At 42.3% G+C, this 26,562-nt stretch overlaps 1 protein-coding gene across 10 annotated transcripts in view; it reads right to left on the bottom strand.

Annotated features, from left to right (window-relative positions):
- Positions 1 to 25,758, bottom strand: part of LRRFIP2 (LRR binding FLII interacting protein 2) — a 148,507-nt gene extending 122,749 nt beyond the window's left edge. For 3 of the 10 annotated variants that reach the window (XM_040353285.1, XM_040353288.1, XM_040353295.1), the window contains exons 1-2: positions 25,637 to 25,758; positions 5,799 to 5,942 (exon numbers count right to left, since the gene is read on the bottom strand). In XM_040353285.1, coding sequence (XP_040209219.1) covers positions 5,799 to 5,888 — 90 coding nt within the window. In that variant the 5' untranslated portion in view covers positions 5,889 to 5,942; positions 25,637 to 25,758. The remainder of the gene's footprint in view (positions 1 to 5,798; positions 5,943 to 25,636) is intronic. The other 7 variants (XM_040353290.1, XM_040353291.1, XM_040353293.1 and 4 more) reach the window with 5 other exon arrangements.
- Positions 25,759 to 26,562: the final 804 nt, after the last annotated feature.

Here is a 26,562-nt window from a genome sequence, read left to right as displayed (position 1 = left end):
CGCATGCTCACAACTACGCCGGTGCAACTTCCTGGTATACGCCGGCCCACCGGCTTACGCAGAGCGCATAAATACGCCCAGCCATACGCCCGTCTGGCGCAAAAGTACATCCCTGCTTGTTTCCCCCCCTGAAGCAAGGTACTTTTGCTGAGCGATGGCTGTTGTGGAGTCGGAGAAAGACAGGAGGAAGAAACATTTCTCTCCAGATGAGAAGGCTGTCCTCATCTCGGCCATAGAGAGGCACAATGTATTCATCTATGGCGCCAAGAGGCGCCATACTCTGGAGGGCCTGGAGGGCTTTGACTCCCTTGATCAGGCCTCGAGGACAGGTAAGTGCTTTTTATCCCCCATCCGGTGTGTAGCATGTGAGGGGGTGGAAGGGAACATGTGACAAGTGTGTGGGTCCACCAACATGTGAATGCTTTGTGTCATCCACAGATGTGCTGGAGGGAGCAGGGGCCATCTGCTGCCGGTGGCCGTCCCACGCCATCCCCGGAACATCTGGCTCAGCCTGACCCCCTGGGAAGCCAAGAGACAGTGGTGGAGGGGAGTGGCCACACCTCTCCTCTAGAGGTGGTTGAGGAGGAGATGGTGAATCTTGATCAGGAGGTTTGCCTCTACTTTGAGGAATCTTCCGTTTTGCCCGGGCCCTCTCAGACCCCCCCCCCCCCCCATCAGGGGAAGCCCCTCAGTCTCAGCCCCCAGCAGGGGAAGCCCCTCAAGGGCCTCCCCGTACAGACGGCCCCAAACCTCTTCTGCCCCCAGGAAGGCGACGCAGAAGACAAGGGGTGTTCCTGATTCCCTCCAGGAACATCTTGCAAGGAACCAGGCCCCCTCCCTGTTCTCTCCGAGGCAGTGCTGATAAATACAGTATATACATCTTTTGTGGCCCGGGGGGGGGGGGGGGGGCCCACAAAAGTATATATATATATATATATATATATATATATATATATATATATATATATATATATATATATACATACATACATACATACATACACACACACACAAACTACGAGGGGGCCACATCAAACCGAAACGTGGGCCAGACTTTGGACATGCCTGTACTATATGGTCGAAACTGAACGAATGCAAACTGTGAATTGACAAATTTTTGAATGGTAGCCAGAACATGCAGTAACAAGGTATGTCCGATTTAGGATCTGACATTTTAATAATCATAAGATGAAGGACAAAGGAATGCATATACACCAATATTTTAAGTTATTTCAACCAATACTTATTTGAAAACAATATTCTGCTTTTCTTTTACCACTGTGAAAAGTAAATATGACAAAGCAACAGGTTCATTTTAAAGTGCATAGACTGAGGATATTAATACTTACATACAGTTAGGTCCATATATATTTGGACAGGCACAATTTTCATACTTTTAGCTCTGTATGCCACCAGAATAAAATTAAAATTAAAAATATATTTGAAGTGCAGACTTTCAGCTTTAATTCAAGGGGTTAAACATAAAATATCAAGTAAAATTTTTAGGAACTGCAACCATTTTTATACACAGTCCCCTCTATTTTCAGGGGCTCAAATGTAATTAAACAAATAAATATGATCATAAATAAAATGTAAATTTTTTATATTTTGTTGAGAATGCTTTACTGCCTGAAGTCTGGAACCCATGGACATTACCAAAGACCGGGTTTCATCCTTTCTGATGCTTTGCCAGGCTCTAACTGCAGCTGTCTTCAGTTGCTCTTTGTTTGTGGGTCTTCCTTTAGTTTTGCCTTCAGCCAGTGAAATTAATGCTCAATTGGGTTGAGATCAAGTGATTTGCCATCGCAGAATATTCCACTTTTTTCCCTGCAAAAGCTCCTTGGTTGTTTTTACAGTGTGTTTTGGATCATTGTCCACCTGTACCGTGAAGCGCCGTCCAATTAACTTTGCTGCATTTGGCTGAATCTAGGCTTAAGGTAGTACATCTATAAACATTGCAGAATTCATCCAGCTGCTACCGTTTTCTGTCACATCAATAAACACCAATGACCCAGGGCCACTGGAAGCCATGCATGCCCATGCCATCACACTGCCTCCACCATGTTTTACAGATGAGGTTGTGTGCTTTGGATCATGAGCTGTTCCAAGCCACTTTTTTCTTTCTGTCATTCTGGTACAGATTAATCTTAGTTTCATCCATTCAAAGAATGCTTTTCCAGAACTGGTCTGGCTTTTTTTAGATGTTTTTTTGGAAATCTAATCTGGCTTTTCTATTCTTCAGGCTTATAAATGGTTTTTGCACCTTGCGGTGAACCCTCTGTATTTGCCCTTGTGAAGTCTTTTCTCGATTGTAGACTTTGAGAATGATACGCCCACCTCCTGGAGGGTTTCCTTCACTTGCCTGAATGTTGTGAATGGGTTTTTCTTTAGCAAAGAGAGGATCCTGCAATCATCCCCCACTGTAGTCTTCCTTGGATGTCCAAGCTTTTATGCGTTGCTGAGCTCACCAGTGCTGTCTTCCTACCTCAGAATGTACCAAACTGTTGATTTGGCCACTCCCAATGTTGCTGCTATCTCTCTGTTGGATTTGTTTAGTTAACAATGGCCTGTTTCACTTGCATGGACAGCTCCTTTGAACGCATGATGTAGGTTCACAGCAATAGATTCCAAATGCAATTACCACACTTAGAATTAACTCCAGATCTTTTACCCGCTTAACTGATGAAGAAATAATGGAGTAGCCCACACCTGGCCATGAAACAGCTTTTGAGTCAATTGTCCAATTACTGTTGGTCCCTTGAAAAAGGGGGGTGGCTTTTCTTAAGAGCTCCAATTCCTAAACCCTTCCTCCGATTTGGATGTACATAGTACATATCCTAAAATTAAACCGGAGAGTGTGCACTTTCAGCCCATATCCATTATATGACTATAGCTTGAATCTGTTTTGGTAAATACCTAAAAAAAATACAAATAAATTGTGCCTGTGTCCAAATATATATGGACCTAACTGTATCCATAACAATCGGTAAAAGAGCTTTAAAACAAGCCATCCCTGACCTGATTAGCTGCACTGTGAAGAAATCCATTTTCAAAAGATCACAGCAAAGACCACACAAAACAAACATTGAATGCACTGGTGGGCCCCACTTTGTGGTGCATTGGCAAAAATGCTGTCTTAATTTTTTTGCCACAAGATTTTGAAAAACATGTAAAGAAAATGAAAATATTTTTTATTTAGACAAAAGTTGTCAATTTAACCACTTGCTTACTGGGCACATATACCCCCTTCCTGACCAGAGGACTTTTTGCGATTCAGCACTGCGTCGCTTTAACTGACAATTGCACGGTCGTGCGACGTGGCTCCCAAACAAAATTTACGTCCTTTTGTTCCCACAAATAGAGCTTTCTTTTTGTGGTATTTGATCACCTCTGCAGTTTTTATTTTTTGCGCTATAAACAAAAAGATTTTTACTTGTTGCTATAATAAATAGCTAGATTTTTATTGGGACTGCGACATTATGGCGGACCCATCGGACACTTTTGACACATTTTTGGCACCATTCACATTTATACTGCCATCAGTGCTATAAATATGCACTAATTACTGTATAAATGTGACTGGCATTGAAGGGGTTAACACTAGGGGGTGAGGGAGGGGTTAAATGTGTACCCTGCCTAGTGTTACTAACTGTGGAGGAAGGGGACTGACTGGGGGAGGTGACCGATCTGTGTCCCTAGGTACAAGGGACACAGATCCCTCTCCTCTCTCCCTGACAGGACGTGGATCTGTGTGTTTACACACACACAGATCCACGTCCTTGTCTCTGTAACCGCCGATCGCGGGTGCCTGGCGGACATCGCGGCCGCCAGGCATCGGCATCTCAGTGATCCCCAGTGGCCAGGAGGAGCAGAGGCCGTAAAAAGACGGCGAGTCAGAGAATTACAACCACCCTGCGGCCGTATAAAGTCATACGGCCGTCGGGAAGTTGTTAAGATATTTCTCACACATAGCATTGGCATACTTCGAATTACACCCCACCCCGTCTCTTTAGTGGCTCGGAATACTTTTACCGGCTTCAGAATCACCTGGACGTTGCTTAACTGGAAGCAATTAGGGTGCTCAAGGGGCATAGAGTAGGCATTTTCTGACTGACATTTTTGTAGGTCCTGGAGAACCAGGACAGTGAAAACAATTGGAGACACTGGCTCTGTTTGCACTAGTAGTGATATGACAGCGATCAGGCCGCCAGCATGGGGTATGGCGGCAATCAGAGCAACGGTGCGAAAAATGGGGGTGGTCAGGACACCCTTTGCCGGTGTGGCAAAGGGTGGCGTCAGCCTGGCAAATGGTATTACGGAGATCCAAATAAATACTTTTGTTCCGAAAAAAAAAATGAAAAATTGAAAGACATTTTGTTACACTAGAAACGTGAAATGCAGTGTATACTAAAAGTAATATTCTTGAAATTAAAGTAAAGCTTATTAAAACTAAACTTGTGTTTTATTCTGATCCTCGTTTCATTCCATAAAGTATTTTTTGGGGGTTTAGGGCACGTCTGGCATGCAAGGATGTGTTTTTGTCATCCATATAGCATTTGGAAAAGAATATTTCATCTTCTCACAATATTTTAAATTGCAGCTTTGCACTGTAGAAATGTTTCCAAACTCTAGATGTTGGTCTCACCATTTTACTGAGAGAAGAAAAAGAAAAAACAATTTACTGACCAGACTATAGGTAAACATTATGCTGTGATGGTGAACATTGGGAATCATTTAAAGCAAAGGTGTCAAACAATTTAATTGCAGGCTGTATCAGCATTATTGTTGCCCTAAAAGAGCGTGCTACATACAGAGTGCAGGGTTTAGGGGTGTGCTGCGCAAAAAGTGTTCAGGTCCAGAAATCATTCGCAGGCTGTTAAATACTCACATTTGTGGCTTTGATCTCTGCACTATTCCCCCTCCCCCCCAATCGCCTACCTCTGCACCCATGGTCAGCATCTGTGCACACATGGGGATCACAGTGAAGCGTACCATGTGATGCCCCATCCCACCCTGCACCTGTATCTCCCTCGACTCAGTCATGACTGCAGGGTAGCTAGGGATCCATGAGACCCGCAGAGAAAAAAAAGTTGTCTGTGTAAACACAGAACGAGGGGACAGAAACTATCATCTACTGTATCCCAACTGATGGAGCTCACAAGAAACGAAACTGGAGCATTTCCCTTACAGTGTCCCCTAGTGGCAGAAATGCATAGGTCTCTTGTTTGAGAACTGCATTGAGAAGTAGCGTTACTTGAATTGTATTCCAGGATTTGCTCGTTTTCAGCTGAGAGAATTTACAATAATTTAAGATTTTACATTAGGGTCTTAATATTATATAGTTTAAATACTATGTCATTATCATTGTAAAAGAACATAGTCCACACTTTTTTTTTCCCTGGAGAAAAAAAACATAACACATCTTTGAAAATGCATATTCTTTTTTTTTCAAATTTTTCATTATTTTTTTTTCTCCAGGCCTTCCCATCCCTAGTTTTCACTGGTGTAGGAAGACACATAGAGCAATAATAGCACTGTCAAAAGTCCCTTTTCTCATGCTACAAAAAAATTGTTTTTTGATTTTTTCTGCTCGAGAGATTTACCGTTACATCCAAAATGTCCAATAGAAATAAAGACAAAAAATTTTTTTTTGACAGAGCCTTTAGTGCTTCCCCATTCTATCCATTACTATATGAAAAGTGTTAGCTGGAGTTGTGCTTTAAGATAAGACAATATGGAATGATACTGAAAAACAAAGAAAATAACCGAGTTTCAAAAATATCAAAAATATAACCAACCTCTCTTGCAATATGACTCAGGGCTTCATCTTCAGCAGAAAATCTGTCTTTATGTTGGGTACGTTTCCTTCCAGATCCAGGAGTCCCCATTTTTTTTTTCTTTATTCCAATCTAAAGTTTCCAGTTCCCCTTGCCAAATTACAGCTGTTAGTACAAAAAAAATTAAAAATTAATTAAACCAAAAGAAAACAATGGCAATTATTCGCATATAAAGCATTTATACCATAAAGCTCACCATAGGTCTTATAAATGTTACCAGCACACAGCAAAATACTTTTTGTTAAAAAATATCTAACACTTCATACTTACCTGCTCTGTGCAGTGGTTTTGCACAGAGCTGCCCCAACCCTCCTCTTCTCAGGTCCCTCACCAGCACTTCTGGCCCCCTCCTTCCTGCCGAGTTCCCCCACAGCAAGGAGCTTGCTATGGGGGCACCCGAGCCAAGCCTCTCTATGTCCATTCAGACACAGATCCGTGGCTTGGCACCATCCCCTCTCTCTCTTCATTTACTCACCGACTTTGATGCAGCTGGCGCCAACGGCATCTCTTGTGCAACATTGCTGGATGGAGATGGGGCTCAGGCAAGTAATGGGGGGGGGCTCTGCTGCACACAGAAAGCATTTTATTTTAGTACATAGAACGTATTCAGATAAACATTCTGCCTTTACAACCACTTTAACTAGGTTTCATTTCACGTCCTACTTATTAACAAGAAACACCTTTAAAGTGTACCTTTCATAATTAAAATATGTAGGCTGCAATTACTGACCACTCCCTTTGAGAATAATAGTTTTCTAGCTTTCATGTTGATGCTCTGGCTTTAAAGCCGAGTCACTAACCTTAAAAAAGAAAAAGATAAGAAATTCAGACACTTCTCTAACACGGATTTACAGCATGAATTGGGGTTTGTGACTTATATGAAGCTAGACGCAGCAGTGACCAAGCGATTTACAAAAGTAGGTCACTTAAGATGGCTTTCATACTTCTCGCACGACAGGTGCACTTTAAGTACACCTGTCATCAGAGAAACATTGTAGGCTGCTACTACTGACCTCTTGAAAAACTACAGTTGTCTGGGTGCGTTTGTCTTCATTACTTCTGAGTCACAAACTTAGAATTAGATGGACATTTGTCTTTTTTCAACTATGTAACCTATACAGCCGTGGCCAAAAGTTTTGAGAATAACACAAATACTAATTTTAAGTCTGATGCCTCAGTTTTTATGATGGCAATTTGCATATACTCCAGAATGTTATGTAGAGTGATCAGATGAATTGAAATTAACTGAAAGGTGCCTCTTTGCCATGAAAATGTACAAAAGTGATTGTAAAGTCTTGTTTAAAAAAAAAAAAAAAAGCATATAAAATACACATGATTTACATAGGATAAACATGACATCTTTGTACATTTTTAATTTAACAGTAGAATATTTTTTTAGCCTTTCTTGGTACTGAAAGACATACAAGTAAAAAGGACTGGATGTGGATGTTCTTAAATTCACCGTGACTCGGTTGCACATGGCCAATGTTTAGTAAAAGGTGACAATTTATTTAGAGAGCCCACATTTTCAAAATGGTGGCTATTTTAGATAAATAACATCCTGAAAATTAATATGTTTAATTTATTGCCATATGAGTTTCCACTTGTAGTAGTTTAGATTTAACAGCGATTGCTAAAACTACCATGCCAGACAGACAAATATAACCATTGTGGGAGGAAGCAGGCACTCAGACAAATGAAGAACATCCCAAAATACCTCGGCAAACCTAGGTGACAACTGTAGGAGTGCATTCATTTACGATGCAGGAGTTAAAAATATATATATTTAGTTTGCTAAAGCAACTGCCATTTTTATAATACGGTTTCTTTTTTTATATATATATATATATCTCAGTGCAGCAGCTCTGTTCCAGGCATTCCCATCCATTTTTCCCTGATCAGATTCCGACAGTGACGACAGTGGACCATGCCTGTACAATCACTTGCAAAATAACAGCATGTCAGCTTAAAGCGCAACTCCACTTGCCTCTTCTGCCACATTTGGCAGGTCATTTTTTTTCGAGGGAGAACAGGGATCCATTTTTGAGCGCTCTCATCGCAGGTCCCAAAAGACTGCGGGACCATTCACAAATCGCAGCGTGGCTCACACATGCGCAGCCGTCTGAAGCCGTAAGACACATTTCCAGCTGCCCACAGTTAGGATGCCGGGAACCCAAAGGCTAGTGAATAATTGGCCCGGGGGAGGACAGTGCTGGATCAATGGACAGGTAAGGGTCTTTATTAAAAGTCAGCAGCTACAGGATTTGTAGCTGCTGACTATTTTTATTTTCTTACACTGAACCTATTTAATTTTATTCCTTTCTTCTTTTTGTACATCAAAATAATACATATAGTGCTACACATCTTTTCCAGTGAAAATATTCTCTTAGACCCCTTTCACACTGGAGGAGTTTTTCAGGTCCTTTAGCACCAAAAATAGCCCCTGTAAAGCGCCTGAAAAAATCTTCATCTGCAATCCCAGTAGGAAAGCCCGAGTGCAGGGTGTCAAAAGAAGTCCTGCAAGCAGCTTCTTTGAGGCACTTTAGGAGTGGTGTATACCCCGCTCCTAAAGCGCCCCTGCCCATTGAAATCAATGGGCAGTGCCGCCAAAGCGCCTCAGCTGCGGAGCTTTACAGGCGCTTTTAACCCTTTATTCGGCCGCTAGCAGGGGTTATAAGCGCCCGCGAGTACCTGAAAAATGGTGCAAAAACCATGGTAAAGCGCCGCTAAAACTAGTGTCGCTTTACCGCCGACATCCGGGCGCTGGCAGTGTGAAAGGGTTCTTAGTGTGTATGTGTGAACCGACCCTATTTATTCCTGTGTGTGAGCCTCACTCTGTTGAAGCAACAGGGGCAACCATGTGCATGGCTTTCCCACTGCAAAGAATGAGACATGACACTCATGCACAGAAAAAGGAAGACCCAACAGTGATATTTCCTCTGGAAAGGATGTGCGGCATTGGACAGGACCACACAGCAAAGATGGCTGGATCATTTGAGCGGTTAGGCTGCACTCAAGATAGTGGGGGGAACTGCAGAGATAACAGCAGCCATCTATGAGGAAGCAGCAGCCTACCTTCAGTGGTCCAACAACTGCATGAGCTTCACTGACTGACTCAGTGTGGAGGGGGGGAGAAGTGTCGGTACCACTGCATGAAGACCACTGCCCCTTCCACAGATAGCAGCAGAGAAATGTGCCCAGTTAGACTACTTAGGACTCATGCAAACTAAGCTCTTCTGAATGCCTTTCTCCTGACAGGAGAAAAGCAGCGTTAAAAACACTAGGCACGTTCAAACACGTCAAGTGTTTGGGTGTTCATTTCATTAGCCAGAATATTAATTTATTTTGGCTTTTGAAATGAACAGTCAATCTCTAAATGTGCCAAGTGTTTAGGAAAAGTCAAGCATTTCTGGCCAAACACCCCTCAACACCATTTAGGTGTATTCAGCTTTCCGCCTGTGAACGCCTATGTGTGCAACGTACACATAGGCTAACATAGAGGGGCTTTAGGGGCAGAAAAAAAAAACAAAGCAGGCATTTGAGAGATGTAGTGTGCATGAGGCCTTACAAAAGTAAGACACTTTCATTTAGGTTCACTATAGGAAAAAAAAATGTTGCCTAAAATTAATGTCTGCAAGGTAGACAGACAGAATAGTGTAATGATTCTGTTAAAAAACGAGTAAATACCTATTAAATTCCTTCATCTATATCACCTCCGGCATTCTAGTTTCTGTTCTCTCATTCACTTCCTGGTTTGCATCGTTCGTTCATGTAAGAGAACTACATTTCCCAGTACGCATTGCGGCACGCCCAGTAATTCACACCTCCTTGAAGTCTCCAACACGTAGAGAGCGTCCTGCCGCACAGATGTACTTCCAAGGAGGGGGTGAGCACGTTACTGACCACCGTAGTAAACCCTCCGGTCACGGTGGTCAGTAAAATCAGACAAGCAGGAAGTGAACAGAACAGAGAAGAAAAAGAGCAACTTCTGAGCAAAAACGAACAATTAGGAAGTGAAAAGAGGAATGTCTGCAGGTAAAGGATGCTTATTATGAAAAAACAATTTTTCCTTTACAACCCCTTTAAGGTCTGTGTATACATCAATATTTTTAATTAGGATGGGAAACAAGTAAAAATTAACTTTCCCTGCTGTCAGACACCAGTGCATAAAAACTAGAGCCAGCTACAGTTCTGTACTAAAACTATTCAGTCATATGGGGTTAAGGTACACATTACATACTAAAAGGACCATCTAGCTGAACTATTTACATGCCTTTATTTATCTTTATTACCTAGCTGTACTGATTTACTGTTAAATATATTATGTCTTCCTGCTGAAATACTTTGAAAAGTGACATTAGAGTTCAGTGTGAAAGATCTGATATACAGAATTAGTCACCCTACAAGAAAGTCACAACATACATATCAAAATATGTAGTTTCTAATAGTTCCAAATAATTTGATGTCATTCCAGTACTACACTGGTGTGACTTCATGAACACGGTGCATCTTCCATTCATTTCAATTGGGAGCTGCATTTTTAGCGCAGTATTTAAAAGCCCACCAAACACGGAGCATGGAACATGCAGGACTTGCATTTGCATAAAACGTAGTGAAAAAGCATGTGTGAAAGCAGCATTAAAGTGATTGTCAAAAAAAAAAAAAAAAAAAGGCTTTACAAAACATGCTATACTCCACTGTGCAAGGGTTTTGCACAGAGCGGCCCCGATCCTCCATTTCTGGGGTCCCCCACGGCACTCCTGGCTTCTTCTCTTCTCGAGTGCCCCCACGGAGAGCAGCATTTAATGGGGGGCACTTGTGCGGGCATGCGCCCGAGTTATGCTGTTGCTGCATCCATTGACACAGACAGCAGGAAAAAATAAAAAAAGTACTGTATGTCAATTCTTTTCAACACAGTACGAGGCAATCCAGTAAAAAAATTGTGCGAGTCGCCGAGCTCACGCATCATCACGGTGAAGCAGCCCTAGGATTGGTGTCAGTACTATTATAAACACCCACACATTGGTGACTGTGACATAATGGTAAAGTGGTTAGCACCTAGTTCTGTTGTCAACGGGCAATTTAAGAGAGGAGGAAAGATTAACCCCTGTGGGGTACATGGATTATGTGACCTTCTGTAATTTAAGCAGTCCAATATTCCAGGTGACACCATACCCAAAAGGCACATTTGGTGGAAGGGATTCACTGTGTGGCACACATGCCGTTGTAGGAAGATTGCACTGGAGATAAAATGAAGATGCAGGACTGAGTAATACAGGTTATAAGCCTTTGAACCACATAGATTGCATTTCATTCAATATGCTCCATGGATGATCTATTACATACGTGTGCTCAGGCAATATTTACATCTATGTGTGATCACTATTAACCACTTAAGACCCGGACCAAAATGCAGCTAAAAGACCTGGCCCCTTTTTGCAAAACGGCACTGCGTCGATTTAACTGACAATTGCGCGGTCGTGCGACGTGGCTCCCAAACAAAATTAGCGTCCTTTTTTTCCCCCACAAATAGAGCTTTCTTTTGGTGGCATTTGATCACCTCTGCGGTTTTTATTTTTTTGCGCTATAAACAAAAATAGAGCGACTATTTTGAAAAAAATGCAATATTTTTGGCTATAATAAATATCCCCCAAAATATATATATATATATATATATATATATATATATATATATATATATATATATATATATATATATATATATATATATATATATATATATATATATATATATATATATATATATATATATATATATATAAAATTCCTCAGTTTAGGCCGATACCTATTTTTGGTAAAAAAAAAATATCGCAATAAGCGTTTATCGTTTGGTTTGCGCAAAATGTATAGCGTTTACAAAATAGTGATAGTTTTATTGCATTTTTATTAATTTTTTTTTTTTTTTACTAATGGCGGCGATCGGAGATTTTTTTTCGTGACTGCGACATTATGGTGGACACGTCGGACAATTTTGACACATTTTTGGGACCATTGTCATTTTCACAGCAAAAAATGCATTTAAAATGCATTGTTTAATGTGGAAATGACAGTTGCCGTTTGGGAGTTAACCACAGGGGGCGCTGAAGGAGTTAGGGTTCACCTAGTGTGTGTTTACAACTGTAGGGGCGTGTGGCTGTAGGAGTGACTTCATCGATTGTGTCCCCCTATAAAGGGAATGACACGATCGATGCCGCCGCCACCACAGTGAAGAACGGGGAAGCCGTGTTTACACGGGGCTCTCTACATTCTTCAGCTCCGGGGACCGATCGCGGGACCCCAGCGGCGAACGGGTCCGCAGGTCCCGGAGCTTCGGACGTACATGTGCCCAGCCGTGCCATTCTGCTGACGTATATGTGCAGGAGGCGGTCCTTAAGTGGTTAATAATACATTGTTTGTATACAAGGATTGTGTATTTAGGAGTGCTGCAGTTTATTCATTGAAATGCTGAATCTTTGGTGAACTTTCAGAAAACATACCAGAAACACCAGATCTAAGGTAACCCTGCACAAAAACTGGGGGTACAGTGTAGTGTAAAAAGCTCTAATAAACTGCCACCACACTAGAATCCTCAAAAAAGACTGTACAATACCATTGCAGCACACCACAACGCACAGTAGTGTGTTAGCGTGCGCTGCAAACCATTTATGACAAGGGTGCATTGCCTTAGGTGTCAATGAAAATAGCACTGCAATGCATTACATGTGTATGGTTGGCTTAAGTGCACGTTACAGTGATGTATCAAAACTGAGAGGTAGGTATGGGTGGACCCCTTGGCCTGTCATTACAGATGAGAAAACGACATTTATATCAAATGCACACAAAGCTTTACGTGACCAGTAAGTTTGTTACTTTTTTTTTCACAAGAAAGTAAGTTTGTTACTTTACCAAATTAACCACTTCAATACCAGGCACTTACACCCCCCTTCTTGCCCAAGCCAATTTTTAGCTTTCAGCGCTGTCGCACTTTGAATGACAATTGCTCAGTGATGCTACACTGCACCCAAACAAATTTTTTATCATTTTGTTCCCACATATAGAGATTTATTTTGGTGGTATTTGATCACTGCTGGGGTTTTATTTTTTGCGCAACAAATAAAAGAAAAACTATTTTGAAAATTTTGTGTTATAACATTTTGTAAATAAGTATGTTTTCTCCTTCAATGACGGGCACCGATATGGCAGCACTGTGCAGTGGTTTTGCACAAAACAGTCCAGATCCCCCTTCTTTTCGGGTCACTTTTTGGTGCTCTTGGATCCCTCTTATTGGGTGCCCCTACAGCAAGTAGTTTTGTATGGGGGCATTCCCAGCTGAGCCACAGCTTCCTGTGTCCATTCAGACACAGAGCCGTGGGCCCGGGCCAGCACCCTCTCTCTCTCTTCATTGGCTCACGGACTTTGATTACCAGCAGTGGGAGCCGGCGCTTCGCTGCTGTCTCAGCCAATGAGAAGGGAGAGTTCTGGACAGCCGAGTCTCCCGTGCAACATCACTGGACCGAGATGGGCTCAGGTAAGTATAAGGGGGGCTGTTGCACACTGAATGTTTATCTTAATGCATTAAGATAAAAAAAAAACTCTGCCTTTACAACCACTTATTAGTTGATATGATACACATTTAATTTTGCGCAGCCATCTACCTACAATAAATTTGGTGAATTTGAGATTTTGAATATATTTAAAGTGGCTGCATTAGGTGTACGTTACATTATTCACATTTTGATTAGAGATATCATTTGATTGGCTGCAATTCACAGCTGCCCAGATTCTGTCCACTCCAGTCTCAGTAAATTCCCCTTGTTGTTTCTTTTCCAATATTTTTATTCAGAATTTTTTTTAACAAAAACAAGATCGGCATTTACCATCGTAATAGGAAATAATTGTACATTTACAAATCAGTTATGATTCGGTGGCATCACTTACAATCTTATATTTATGTGAAGCTTTATGTATCATCGTCCCCCCCTCTTTGTTTCATGAGGTTTGTATAGTGACAGCATGTAGCAAGAATAAATTACTAATATGAAGGCTACAGGAAAAACAATTACGTTTTTATTGTCATGCTTCAACAAAGCAGTGCACAAAACCCAATTGTCATCAATGTGAAAAGCTTTTCCACTTTTTACTTTGAGATTTGCTAATAAAGTCAGCCAGTCTCTAGTCAACAAAAAACTTTCAAGACAGCAAGTGAAGCCAGTGACTTACGTCTTGATTGACAGAGGGATCTGATACAAGATATATATATATATATATTGATAAATGTAAATACTGACAAAAGGTAAATAGACAAAAGCTGGAATACAGTCGACCCCCAAAATTTGGAACCGATGCTTTTGCGTACTAACCATCAGTTTTGACCGATCGGTTACCAGTCCATCAGTTCAATTTTAAAGCAAGTTCTAAATTTCTGGACCGAAGGATAACAGACCGATGGAGCCCACACACGGTCGGTTTGGACCGATGAAAATAAACTTCAGTCCGTTTTCATCAGTTTGGACTGATCGTGTGTACAGGGCCTTATATTGCGCTTTAAAAAAAAAAACAGCACAATTAAAATATAACTAAAGGAAAAACAATAGTTTTGGATAGAGTATAGATGGATTAGAATACCTGTCAGTTGTTATTGCTATCTGTGCCCCTGTTAAGAAGATTCATCCTGTGTGTTTTGTTTACCATTAGAATTTAAAGTAAAAGAAAATTTTGGGTTGTTCCCAAAAAAGTAATAGAGGGGAAATTTTCTAATGGGGACACTTGTACTAGTAACCTGGGAGTCCCTTCATGTGTAGGGATTTCTTCTCACTTCCCATTTTGGCTATGTGACAAAAATAAAAATCTCCCTAATGGGGCACAAATGGCAGAAAATGAACCAATGGGGGTTATAACCCTCCCTTACGCTATTAAGTGCTTGCCGACCGCCTCCTGCACTTATTTATACATTGGCAGAATAGCACGTCTGCGCAAAGCAATGTACCTGTACGTTGCTTTGAATTTGCCAACGTGCGCACACCTTTGCCGTGAGCTCCATGACCGCGGACTCGATGACCACCGGTATTCCGCGATCGTATCAAGGAGCTGCAGAACAGAGAGATGCCTATGTAAAGCATTTCCCTGTTCTGCCTAGTGACAGGGCAGTGATCTATAGCTCCCTGTCATCGGGAGCAGTGATCACCGTCACGTCACTCATAGCCCAGCCCCCCCACAGTTAGAATCACTCCCTAGGACACACTTAACCCCTTCCTCGCCCCCTAGTGGTTAACCCCTTACCTGCCAGTGTAATTTACACAGTAATCAGTACATTTTTATAACACCGACAGTGGTCCCAAAATAGCATCAAAAGTGTCCAATGTGTCCGCCATGTCGTAGTCACGATAAAAATCAAAGATCGCCACCATTTCTAATAAGAAAAAATAATTAATAAAAAAAGATACCATAAATCTATCCCCTATTTTGTAGACGCTATAACTTTTGCGCAAACCAATCAATATATGCGTATTGTGATTTTTTTACCAAAAATATGCAGAATACATATCGGCCTAAATTGAGAAAAATTTGTTTTTGTATATATTTTTTGGGGATATGTATTATAGCAAAAAGTAAAAAATATTGCTTTTTTTTTTTCAAAATTGTCGCTCTTTTTTTTGTTTATAGCGCAAAATATAAAAACCGCAGAGATGATCAAATACCACCAAAAGAAAGCTCTATTTGTGGGAAAAAAAGTACGTAGATTTTGTTTGGATGCAACGTCACACGACCGCGCAATTGTCAGTTAAAACAATGCAGTGCTGAATCGCAAAAAATGGCCACGTCATTGGGCAGCCAAATCCTCTGGGGCTGATGCGGTTAAGTTTTACTTTAAAGCGGCAGCAAACCCGATGAACATTTTTTTTTGTAACCCGGTAAAAGGAATAATGAGCTAGTATGCACCATATACTAGCTCATTATGAACGAGTCGTCGGTAACTTACCTGGTGCACACCGAGGTAGCTGACATGTTGTCCCCGCGTGTCTTCCAGGTATAGCGGCTCCAGCGCTCTGAGTGGCTGGAGCCACAATGTCGCCAGTCTCGTGCATGCACGCGGGAGACTTCTTTCCCGGCAAGGTCCAGTGGCTACTGGGCCTTAAGCCGAAAATCCCCAGTGCGCATGCGCCGCTGCATTCAGCAGCTCTTTGCGAGGGGAATATCTCCTAAACCGTAAAGGTTTAGGAGATTTTTTTTTTTTACCTACAGGTAAGCCTTATTATAGGCTTACCTGTAGGTAAAAATTACAAAATTACCTATACAACCACTTTAAGTCAAGGTGAATGTAGCAGTATACATAATCAGAGCTCTATATTTGTCCAACTGTCCCTAAAGGCTAAAGGGGAATAGTCAAAAAAATAAAAGATATATATTCTTACCTTGAGCCAAGTCACTTTCTATGGCAGCGACATTACTTCCAATGAAATCCTGGTGAAGCCAAGGAACTCATACCTCACCAGAACATGCTCCTATACGGTTAATAAAATGCATTTTCTCAAGAGTTTGAGATCTCCGCTTCCTCAGGATCCCACAGGTAAACTGAATGACAAAGTTGGCATCTAGCGAAGAAGAAAGCCAGGGTCCAAAATAATAGATTTTTCTTTTTTGTAATCGATCTGTTTTAGCCCTTAGGATTGAGTAGAGTGGTTCTACTCTGTAGCCTTGAACTAAACCCTGCTTTGCTGGTGCCTGCATAGTTCCCGTGCCAACACCATTGGCATAGCCAGCTGCATCACACCTGTGACCTTTTTAGCTGGGTGGCATTTTGGCCATTGACCATCAGTGTAAGGATCATTTTCCCACTCACCCTGGATGAATTGGTTTTAGTAGGGGTTCTCCAATTAATTCCTATAAGTTTTCCCTAATGATATGGCTAATGCTTGGGCAGCTGCTAGTTACTCTACAAATGTTCATTTCATTCAGCCTTGATTGTACCATCAGCTATCTTGATCCAGTGCCGAAACTGACAGCTCCATCTTGTGTACAGTATGGGAATGGAGTCACTCATTACTCTTCCCTTGTCTATTCACACAAAGCAGTGTATCCTTATTACAGACGAGAGGAGGTGTGGGCAAACTGCAGGATAGGACACCCCCTTGTCCATTCACAGAGTGTCTTGCCTTCTGTGAAAAAAATAATACTTTTTTTATGAATGGATAATAGGAGAAGGGCAAAACACTAGCCAGAACACTGGGCTGAACGAAACTGACATTTCTACAAAAACCAGCAGCCAACTGATCATTAGGAGGTAACTTATAGGGCTTTTGCTGGTCCCCCAAAAAAAGAAAAAATGGAAGAAGAAAGAAGTTCCACTTAAACATATTAAAGTAGAACTAAAGGCATTTTATCTACACTATCATTGTCCCATTAAGGACATTTCTCTTCACTTCCTTTCCCATAGCCAAAACAGGAAGTGGGAGGAAATTTCTTCAAAATGAGGGAAACCTTGGTTGTCACCAGAACTAGTGTCCCCAATCGAAGATTCCCCAATATTCTTGTTCTGGAAACAACCCACAATTTTGGATTTTCTGGTGACAACGGTAAACCTGACAGGTTAACCCCTTGAGTCACACAGTTATATTTTTGTCATTACTTGGGGCTTAGATTGTGATTATTTTCGATTTTGCCAGGTTTGAGTTGCATGTTCTCATAGTTATGAGAATCCCAGATAGTTATTTGGAACATGATATGCTGTTATACAAGACTACTGCCTGTCTGATAACTCGGCTGTGTATTATCTCACTGCACTGCTGTCTTCTTCCACAGTAAAACTACTTATTTCACCTGACACTTCTATCACCAATCTATGGTTTCCTCGTATGGTTATTTTTGCTGTGGAAATCTCCATCCTGTTTTTGGGTGACAGCATTTATTTTCACAAACAAAGTTGTGTAATAGGGTCTGTAACATGGAACATGATTTGGCACTGTTGGAAGATTGCAGTCCAATGTTTCTTAAAGGGGTTGTAAAGGTTTGTTTTTTATTTTCTAAATAGGTTCCTTTAACCACTTAAGGACCCATTTACGCCGATATACGTTGGCAGAATGGCACGGCTGGGCACATCCACATGCATGTGAACGCGGGACTCGCGGACCCGATCGCCGCTGGAGTCCCGCGATCAGTCCCTGGAGCTGAAGAACGGGGAGAGCTGTGTGTAAACACAGCTTCCCCCTTATTCACTGTGGCGCTGTCATTGTGGTTCCCTATAAAAGGGAACACACGATCAATCGATGACGTCACACCTACAGCCACACCCCCTACAGCCACACCCCCTACAGCCACACCCCCTACAGTTAGAAACACAAATGGGGTCACACATAACCCCTTCAGCGCCCCCTTGTGGTTAACTCCCAAACTTCAGCTGTCATTTTCACAGTAAACAATGCATTTTAAATGCATTTTTTGCTGTGAAAATGACAATGGTCCCAAAAATGTGTCAACATTTTCCGAAGTGTCCACCATAATGTTGCAGTCACAAAAAAAAAAAAAAAAAAAAAAAAAAATCGCTGATCGTAGTTAGTAGTAAAAAATTTTTTTTAGAAAAATACAATAAAACTATCCTCTTTTTTGTAAACGCTATAAATTTTGCGCAAACCAATCAATAAACACTTATTGCGATTTTTTTTTTACCAAGAATAGGTAGAAGAATACGTATTGGCCTAAAATGAGGAATAAAAAGAATTTTTTATATATTTTTGGGGGATATTTGGGGAGAAAAAAAGTAAAAAATAGATTTTTTTTCAAAATTGTCATTCTACTTTTGTTTATAGCGCAAAAAATAAAAACCGCAGAGGTGTTTAAATACCACCAAAAGAAAGCTCTATTTTTGGGGAAAAAAGGACGCCAATTTTGTTTGGGAGCCACGCCGCACGACCGCGCAATTGTCAGTTGAAGCGACGCAGTGGCGAATCACAAAAACTGTCCGGGTCCTTTAGCTGCCTAAAGGTCCGGGTCTTAAGTGGTTAAGCTAGTGCATTGTTGGTTCACTTACTTTTTCCTCCGATTTCCCTTCTAAATGTTTTTTTCCTTTGTCTTAATTTCTCACTTCCTGTTTCTCCTTAATAAGCTTGCCCCCATCCTCCGAGCCATTCTGGCTGGGGGTTAGTCAGCGTGCTCGCCCCCTCCCTTGGGATTACATCCCTGTGGAGAGACGCTGTGTTCACAATGCACTAACTTAAAGGAACCCATTTAAAAAAATAAAATAAAAAACCCTGTCTTAATACTTAATGTACATCCAAAATTATATAAAAGAATGAAAGTTTTATCATTGTTAAAGTTCTAAAATTCTTCAACCAGTAACTTTTTATTAAAATAATTATTCTGCAACAAGAGTCCTTGTTTAGGCACTTCCTGTCAAAAGGGTGACAACACTGTCCCTATATTCATACACGGTCATTGATTTCTGATGTAGAGTATACAGTACATCCATTGTCACCATCAGAAAACCTGCCCTGACAGGTGCCATGCAAGCATAATTGGCATGCATATAAAAACCACAAATGGCTGCAAAGAGACTGCAGAAGATCAGCAGCACGGAAATCCCAGAGAATTTAACTGCAGTTGTTTATCGCATACAAAACTTCAGCAAACTAAGGACTCTTTCACACCATATACACTGAGCTGTGTTTGGCTGCATAAATCAGAGGCTCAACACAAGGGTATGCAGAAAACAATTGTTTTCAATGTGATCTGTCCACAACTAAAGGTGCCGTGGTGTGGGCTGTGCAACAATGCAGCATGTGTGCATTTTACTGCACTGCATAAATGAAGTAAAAGTTTGTGACACCCAATAAAGTTTACAATTCAAGTCCTTTCACACTGACAGTTCCATCAGCTCCACCTGTCAGATTTTCTGGGCAGACCAAACTGAAAGCTCCATGTAAGTCTATGGGCAGGCAGATATGAACAGACGTGCTTCTCTTTACATCCACTTACATAGGAGTCTGTACAGGTGGAAAAAAAAAAAAAAAAAAGTATGCGTCCTCTGTTTTTCCAAACCTAAATGTTAGGCATTGGAAGTATTCAGATGTACACAGACACAGGTCTGTTCCCATCTGACCTCCCTTAGATCCAACATCTGGCTTTAAAATGCAGGAAAAGCTGAACAGGCACGGATGTCACACAAGTGTCATCTGATCCGATGCAGCATGAGATCTGTTCATGGATCCCCTTTCGATCACACTGGACAAGGCCCATGTGAAATGACCTGAAAGACAGCATGATAGTCAGGACACATATATTCCAAAGAGGGGGATCTTGATAAGCATCTTAGAAACAAACTCAGTTCTAAGGATGAGCTCTGGCGTGTTCGCATAGAACACGTGCAGAGCCCGCCAGAAAGTTTGCACGGCGCTGCGCTAATAACAGCCAGGGAGACATTTCCCGATCTCTGCAGCCGAGCATCGGGACAATGTCTCCCTGGCTGTAATTAGCGCAGCGCTGTGCACACTTCCTGGCGGGCTCTGCACTTGTTCTATGCGAACACGCCAGAGCTCATCCTCACTCAGTTCACATGGATCCAGCCTCTTCTATATGTGCAAACAAGGTCCATGACTATAGATTATGTTCAGAGTTGTACATGTATGACCAGGTTAAGGCTCCATTCACACTTATGCGACTCCAAAGTCGTAACATTTCCATTGCAACTCTGATGTAAACTGTGGATTAGTGTGACTTGGATTCAACTTTGGCTGTTGCACATCTGTCACACTGATAACTTTAAGATGCAACTTTTGAGAGTTTACATTGCAGTCTGCACTCAAGTCGCATCAAAGTAGTGCCGGAACCTTTTTAAAAGTCACTGCGTATTAAATGGAGAAGTACAGACAAAGCTTGTTTGGCTGTACTTCTCCTGTGGCTCACAGGAGTGCAGTTCGTTCTGCACTCCAGTGACCCGTTTTCAGCAGACAGCGGAAGTCACTAAGACGGCCATGGCTGGGGCAAGATTGCAACAATATGGTCGGGATCCATCCACAACCCTGGACAGGCACCTGGCTCAGGCTCCCACCCCCTCCACAGACCAGTGCAGGCAGCGGTGACTGACAGTCACCAGCTCTCTGCTCATGGAGCTCTGAAAAATGAGCAATCAGCAGTCTTTGATCTCAGTCTTTGAGTCGGCAGGGGGACTGATGATGCATCCACCCAAGTATGATTCGTAAAAAAAAAAAATCCATACATCTCTTTTAAATCTCATACATTTGAATAGCTTCCATTTTAATACTTGTCGTGCGACTTTGTGTGTCCAAAGTGTGAATGAAGCCTTACGGTGACTTACTCACATTAGATCTGGTTGGTTTCCCATTGGGAAGTTAGTCCTTTTATTTGAATGTACCTGAATTTTTCAGCCAAGTAGTGGCTTCACCTTGGCTTACTCATGTGTACCTCTATGGGCAAAATACACATGCTATGAATTCCAGTCTTCCCTACTGGCTGATACTACTCTATTAAAGATTAGGAGGGGTTCCAGTGTCCCGATTCTGTCACATGCGCTCCTGAAGGATTCCTGAAACGCATCGAGTCCACACGTGAATTGTACTCCGAATCTTTGCATGATGTGAACCCCTATGTGAACCGTAATTTTTAATAGTAAATATATATTTTTTTTTAATGGTACGCAGTTTCTTAATGTCCACACAAAGTTCATGACTACATATTCTGTTCATAGTTGTACATCAGGGGTGCCCAACAGCGGCACCCTCTGATGTGGCGCACCACCTCCTGCCCAGAATACGAGTTTCCGAACCACCATCCCTGAGCATCAGTGCGAAGAAGGGAGAGCGCACTAGAGGAAGCAGCAGAGCCGATGCTTCCTGTATAGTGCCGGCTCCCAAACATACTTTGCCTGTCACAGGAGTTGGCGCAATAAAGGAAGCATCGGCTCTGCCCTCTACTTCAGCCGCACGTTTTCTAAAGCGCCAGCCCCTGTCACACTGTGCTTGAAATCTAATTTGGCTGCATCCGCTGACTGATGGGAAAGCTTCCAACATAAATCATTCCAACTTCTGTTGGGCAGAGTAGACCACATACTAGAGTTGCATGATTAATCATTAAAGAATCGCGATTCAATCCCCCTCACAATCTTAATACAGCATTTCCTCGATTTCTCGGGCTGTGAATAAGGGCAGTTTAAAGCGGAACTAAAGTAATTTTTTTCATCTATTAAATCCTCTGCCCTTGTTGTTTTAACTTTGGATAGTAAAACATTTTATTCTGCCAGTAAATACCTTATACAGCCCACTTCCTGTGTTTTGTCTGGTAAAAAGCCTAGGCCTATGACATCATGCACAGCTCTCATTCTCATGAGAGCTTCCCAGGGAGAGGGGAGGAGTCATAAGAGGGCCAATGAGAGTTTCAAAGCCGGAAGTGTGTGTCTGTGTAAATCCAGGAAATAAACAGGCAGCAGCTTCCGCTGCCCACAGTTAAAATGGTTGCAGCCAGGACTGCGGGGAGAGAGCTTTCTGCAGCATATTTGGCATGTACAGAATCACAGCATATATAAAATAATATTCAAAGTGCTTGAAGGGAAGCTTCAGAATGGCAAAGATGAATAAATAAAGAGAACATTCCCGCACTACCTGGATAATAATAAATAATGCTACACTAGTTGGTAGATTGGTCAATCCGTACCAACAATAAATATATGTAAAAATCAATATGTGATGTTGTGCTCTAGTGAATGATGGCTCATTACCACAAATAAAGTGCTAAATAAAGTACACACAGGCAATATAGCACTGTATATGAGGATCCTAGATCAGGTTACCAAGGCACATTAGGACACAACTGTACATGAAGAATACTAGGTGATAGCCAATGCAGGATCACTATTTACATCATGCTGTCACCTTACAGCGGTAAGGAGCCATTGCACATTGAGGGGTTTATACACTGAAGACGATTCACATCACTTATTCACTGAAAGCCTGTATCTGCACAGATCGTCACTTGGAGCACAGCACTTTTTCTGGATACCTATGCGCACTGATGGACTCTATAACGTGTCAGAATTGGCACAATGATCTTAATATTTTTTTTGCCATTTTTTTTTTTTAGTTTCTGTGCACGCTGAATTCCAAGCGACTATGTAGCGTTTAGTATGCATTTTTTTTTTTAAAGTTTGCACATGCGATGTACACTTTATTTAACACTTTATGGTAACGAGCCATCATTCACTAGAGCGCAACACCACATATTGATTTTTATATAGAATGGCAAAGATGTTTTAATCACAAATTATATGTGCAGACTGAAGTTCCTCTTTAACCATTTAAAGACTAAAACTTTTTCTGACACTTGTTGCTTACAAGTTAAATACAGTATTTTGATTGCTAGAAAATTACTTAGAACCCCCAAACATTATACATTTTGTTTTTAGCAGAGACCCTAGAGAATAAAATGGTGTTGATTGCAATATTTTATGTCATACTGTATTTGCGGAGCGGTCTTTTAAACACATTTTTGTTTTGAGGAAAAAAAAATACAGAAAAAAAAAAAAAACGAAAAACAGTAAAGCTAGCCCAATTTTTTTGCATAATGTGAAAGATGATGTTACACTACGAGAAACGTGATCTTTATTCTAAGCAAAAAAATAAATACAAAAAATTGCGATTCTCATTTTAGCCAGAATCGTGCAGCTCTACCACATGCTGGCTGAAATTACACTAGTCCCTGCTGAAAAAAGCCGAATTTCAGTGTATGACAAGTTTAAGGCCCCTTTCACACGGGCGGGTTCAGGTCCACCTGTCAGTTTTTTAGGTGGACCTGAACAGACGCTCCGTGCACCTCTATGCAGCCATGGATGTCAGCGATAACATGTCCGCTGAAATCCAATCCGCTGAATCCAGACAAATGAAGACCCTATTTTCCATCCGTCTGGCGGATCGGATGAAAACAGACAAGCGGTCTGTCATGGACCTTGGAGTGCGGGAATGTTTCTACTTGAAATCCTAATTCATGTATTTCAGAAGATGGGACATTACTGACAGTTCATTGCAGGAGATACTGGACACATTACAAGTGGTTTATCTTGTCCTGACTAGGTCAATAGGACAATGACCCTTCAATGCTTAGCTCAGGCTATTGAAATGCTAAGTGGAGCCGGCTTGTGAAATAACTTTTTATTGTGTTCTGCAGGTGACTAGCTGTTGTCAGAGACGGGACGTCTCTGGGAGATAATTACCTCCACTAAATGTCTTTTAGGATGTGATTGAAGTGTCACACGGTCCATTTTCATCCGATCCCCCATAGAGAAGAGCAGAGCTCTGACAGGTGCGCCGCTGCACAGTGAGCAGAGACGGACTTATAATCTGCCAGCTCAGCGGGGATCAACGGAGCGATCCCCGCTGAGCAAGGGGAGTCCGTACACAGACAGCCCTGTTTTAAAAGGTGCCTTAGAGTTCATTTAGGCTACTTTTACACTTGGACGGGGGTGAATTAGCAGTAAAGAGCTGCTAGTTTTAGCAGCACTTTTAGGCTGCTAGCGGGGCGCTTTTAACATCCGCTAGCGGCCAAAGACAAGGTTAATAGTGGCCGTGTTGCAGCTCTGCTGAAGCACTGTGCAGTCGCTTTGGCAGCACTGCCCAATCATTTTAATGGGCAGGGTGTTTTGGGAGCGGTGCTCCCACACAGCCCCAAAGATGCTGCATGCAGGAGACCTTTTCTTCCCGCATCGCCCCAGCGTGAAAGCACTCGGGCTTTCACACTGGGGAGGCATGAGAGGCGCTATTTTTATCACTAAAACGCCAAAAAATAAAAAAAAGCGTCTCAATGTGAAAAGGGTCTTACATTAGTGGCAAACACTGCCTCTCCTCAGAAAAGTGATTCACGATCAGATTGCTTTTCAGAGGTGTTTGATAGGCAGTGAGGTGATAAGTCAGGTCTTCAAAACCTGTTGTAACCTCCTAACTTAAATACCACACTCACATGGCATGGCTGCAGCGCAGGGGCGGACTGACCATTGGGACTCTCAGGCACTGCCCGAGGGCCCCAAGCCACTAGGGGGCCCCATCAGGGTTGCCAGGCGTGGTGGCCATCTGTAAGCCCAGGGGCCCCATAATCATCTATTGCCTGGGAGCCCCATGAGTTGTCAGTCCACCCCTGCTGCAGGGTAACCCCCTCACTCACATCTATGGATGGCAGTCAGTGGGCATAGTGCCTGCTGAACATGACAGGGGGTATACTTTCGGCTGTAGCTGCAAAGTACAGTGTTGCGGGCCATGGCATGTGTACAACCCCGGCTGCTGAGTTTTACTGCCCCCAACAACTGTGCTTTTACCCCCCAACCACTAGTGTGAATGATCCCTAAACATCATTGATGGTTATTAGCCTTTCCATCCACTTTAATGATACTACAGAAAACGATAAAGTGACAGAAAGCACCTCCTGGCACTCCATGGCAGTACATTGGGGAGTTATGGTCAGTTCTGCAGTCTTGTGTCATAGAAGGCTGCATTCTTACACTGGGGTGAGGTGTATTAGGGTGTATTCCAATGAACCCCAATAGTGACACTTGTGTGATAGAAACATGCTGCCCAGTGTACCCCCAACAATGCACCATGTGAGGCCTGAAGCTGTCCTGCTGAGTGGATGTCAGAACTATGGCGGAGAGGTGAAGCAGTCAGCCCAGTACTATTCACAGGCTGTCAGGGACACTCCATTGTACTCTCCTGCCTCTATACATGACAACTCTGCCTTTCAGCTCACTCTCACCCCACTCCTCCCTCAGCCCGTCCACAACGTGTGTGTAATAACAGATACCAGAGACCTACCCCACGTACCGCTCGGTATAACCCCGGTGTCTCTTCTCTCTCTCGAGGTTTCTCTCTCAACGTCCGGCCGGTGACGCGACCGACGCATGCGCATCACGCCGGCCAAGCCTGCAGCGACGTGACGTCAAGGAGGTACAGGAAGATTTGGCAGGGTGAGCCTTGTCATGTGTTGACCAATAGGAAGCCAGCTGTCGGCTGCAGTGTAACATAGCGGAGAAGAGCGCTCTCCAGTGTAGCAAAGGTTCCCACACTGAGAACAGGGGCCGGAGATCGATAATCTCTCCCCAGATATAATAAGGGAGATGCCATCGCTCACCTCTTCTTCTACAAATGCTCGCTGCCTGGCTGTCATGCTGTTGCATTGACTTTAAAACTTTATCAGTCACTGATATGGAAAAAGTATAGAGAATAGAATTGTGATAACTTTCTAGAACTTGTTCACAGCTTGCATGTTCCAGATTTAACTCAGGCCAAGTTCACATCTATGTAGGTTGTGGTTGATGCATTTTTGTATGTGTGTTTTTTGGCAAATAGGACGGATCTGTTCATATAGAGCGACTTTGATGCGTCTTTACACTCTCCAAAACCCAAGTTGCATCAAACTAGTGCAGAAACCTTTATGTGTCCAAAATCGCATGTTAGGGTTCGGATTTGCAGTAATCATTAGGGATAGCGGTAAATGTTAGGGTTAGCATTTTGTACCGCAAACCCTAAATTTAAAGTGAAGTTCCACCCAAAAGTAGAAATTCCGCTTTAAGTGAAGGTGACCCACATTTGGCATGTCTTTTATTTGGTGGGGGGGGAGCAGATACCCTTTTTTAGGGGCATCCAGCTCCCACTTCCTCCCGAGCTCTGCAGAGCCGGAAGGAAAATCACCTCTTCCCCCCCTCCTTCTGTGCAATCTTCTGGGAGCCAATCTCATCGCA

The sequence above is a fragment of the Rana temporaria genome, chromosome 5 (assembly GCF_905171775.1).
Source record: "Rana temporaria chromosome 5, aRanTem1.1, whole genome shotgun sequence".
In the NCBI taxonomy this organism is placed as follows: domain Eukaryota; kingdom Metazoa; phylum Chordata; class Amphibia; order Anura; family Ranidae; genus Rana; species Rana temporaria.
Note: the sequence above shows the minus strand (reverse complement) of the source record. Positions and strands in the feature narration are given on the sequence as shown.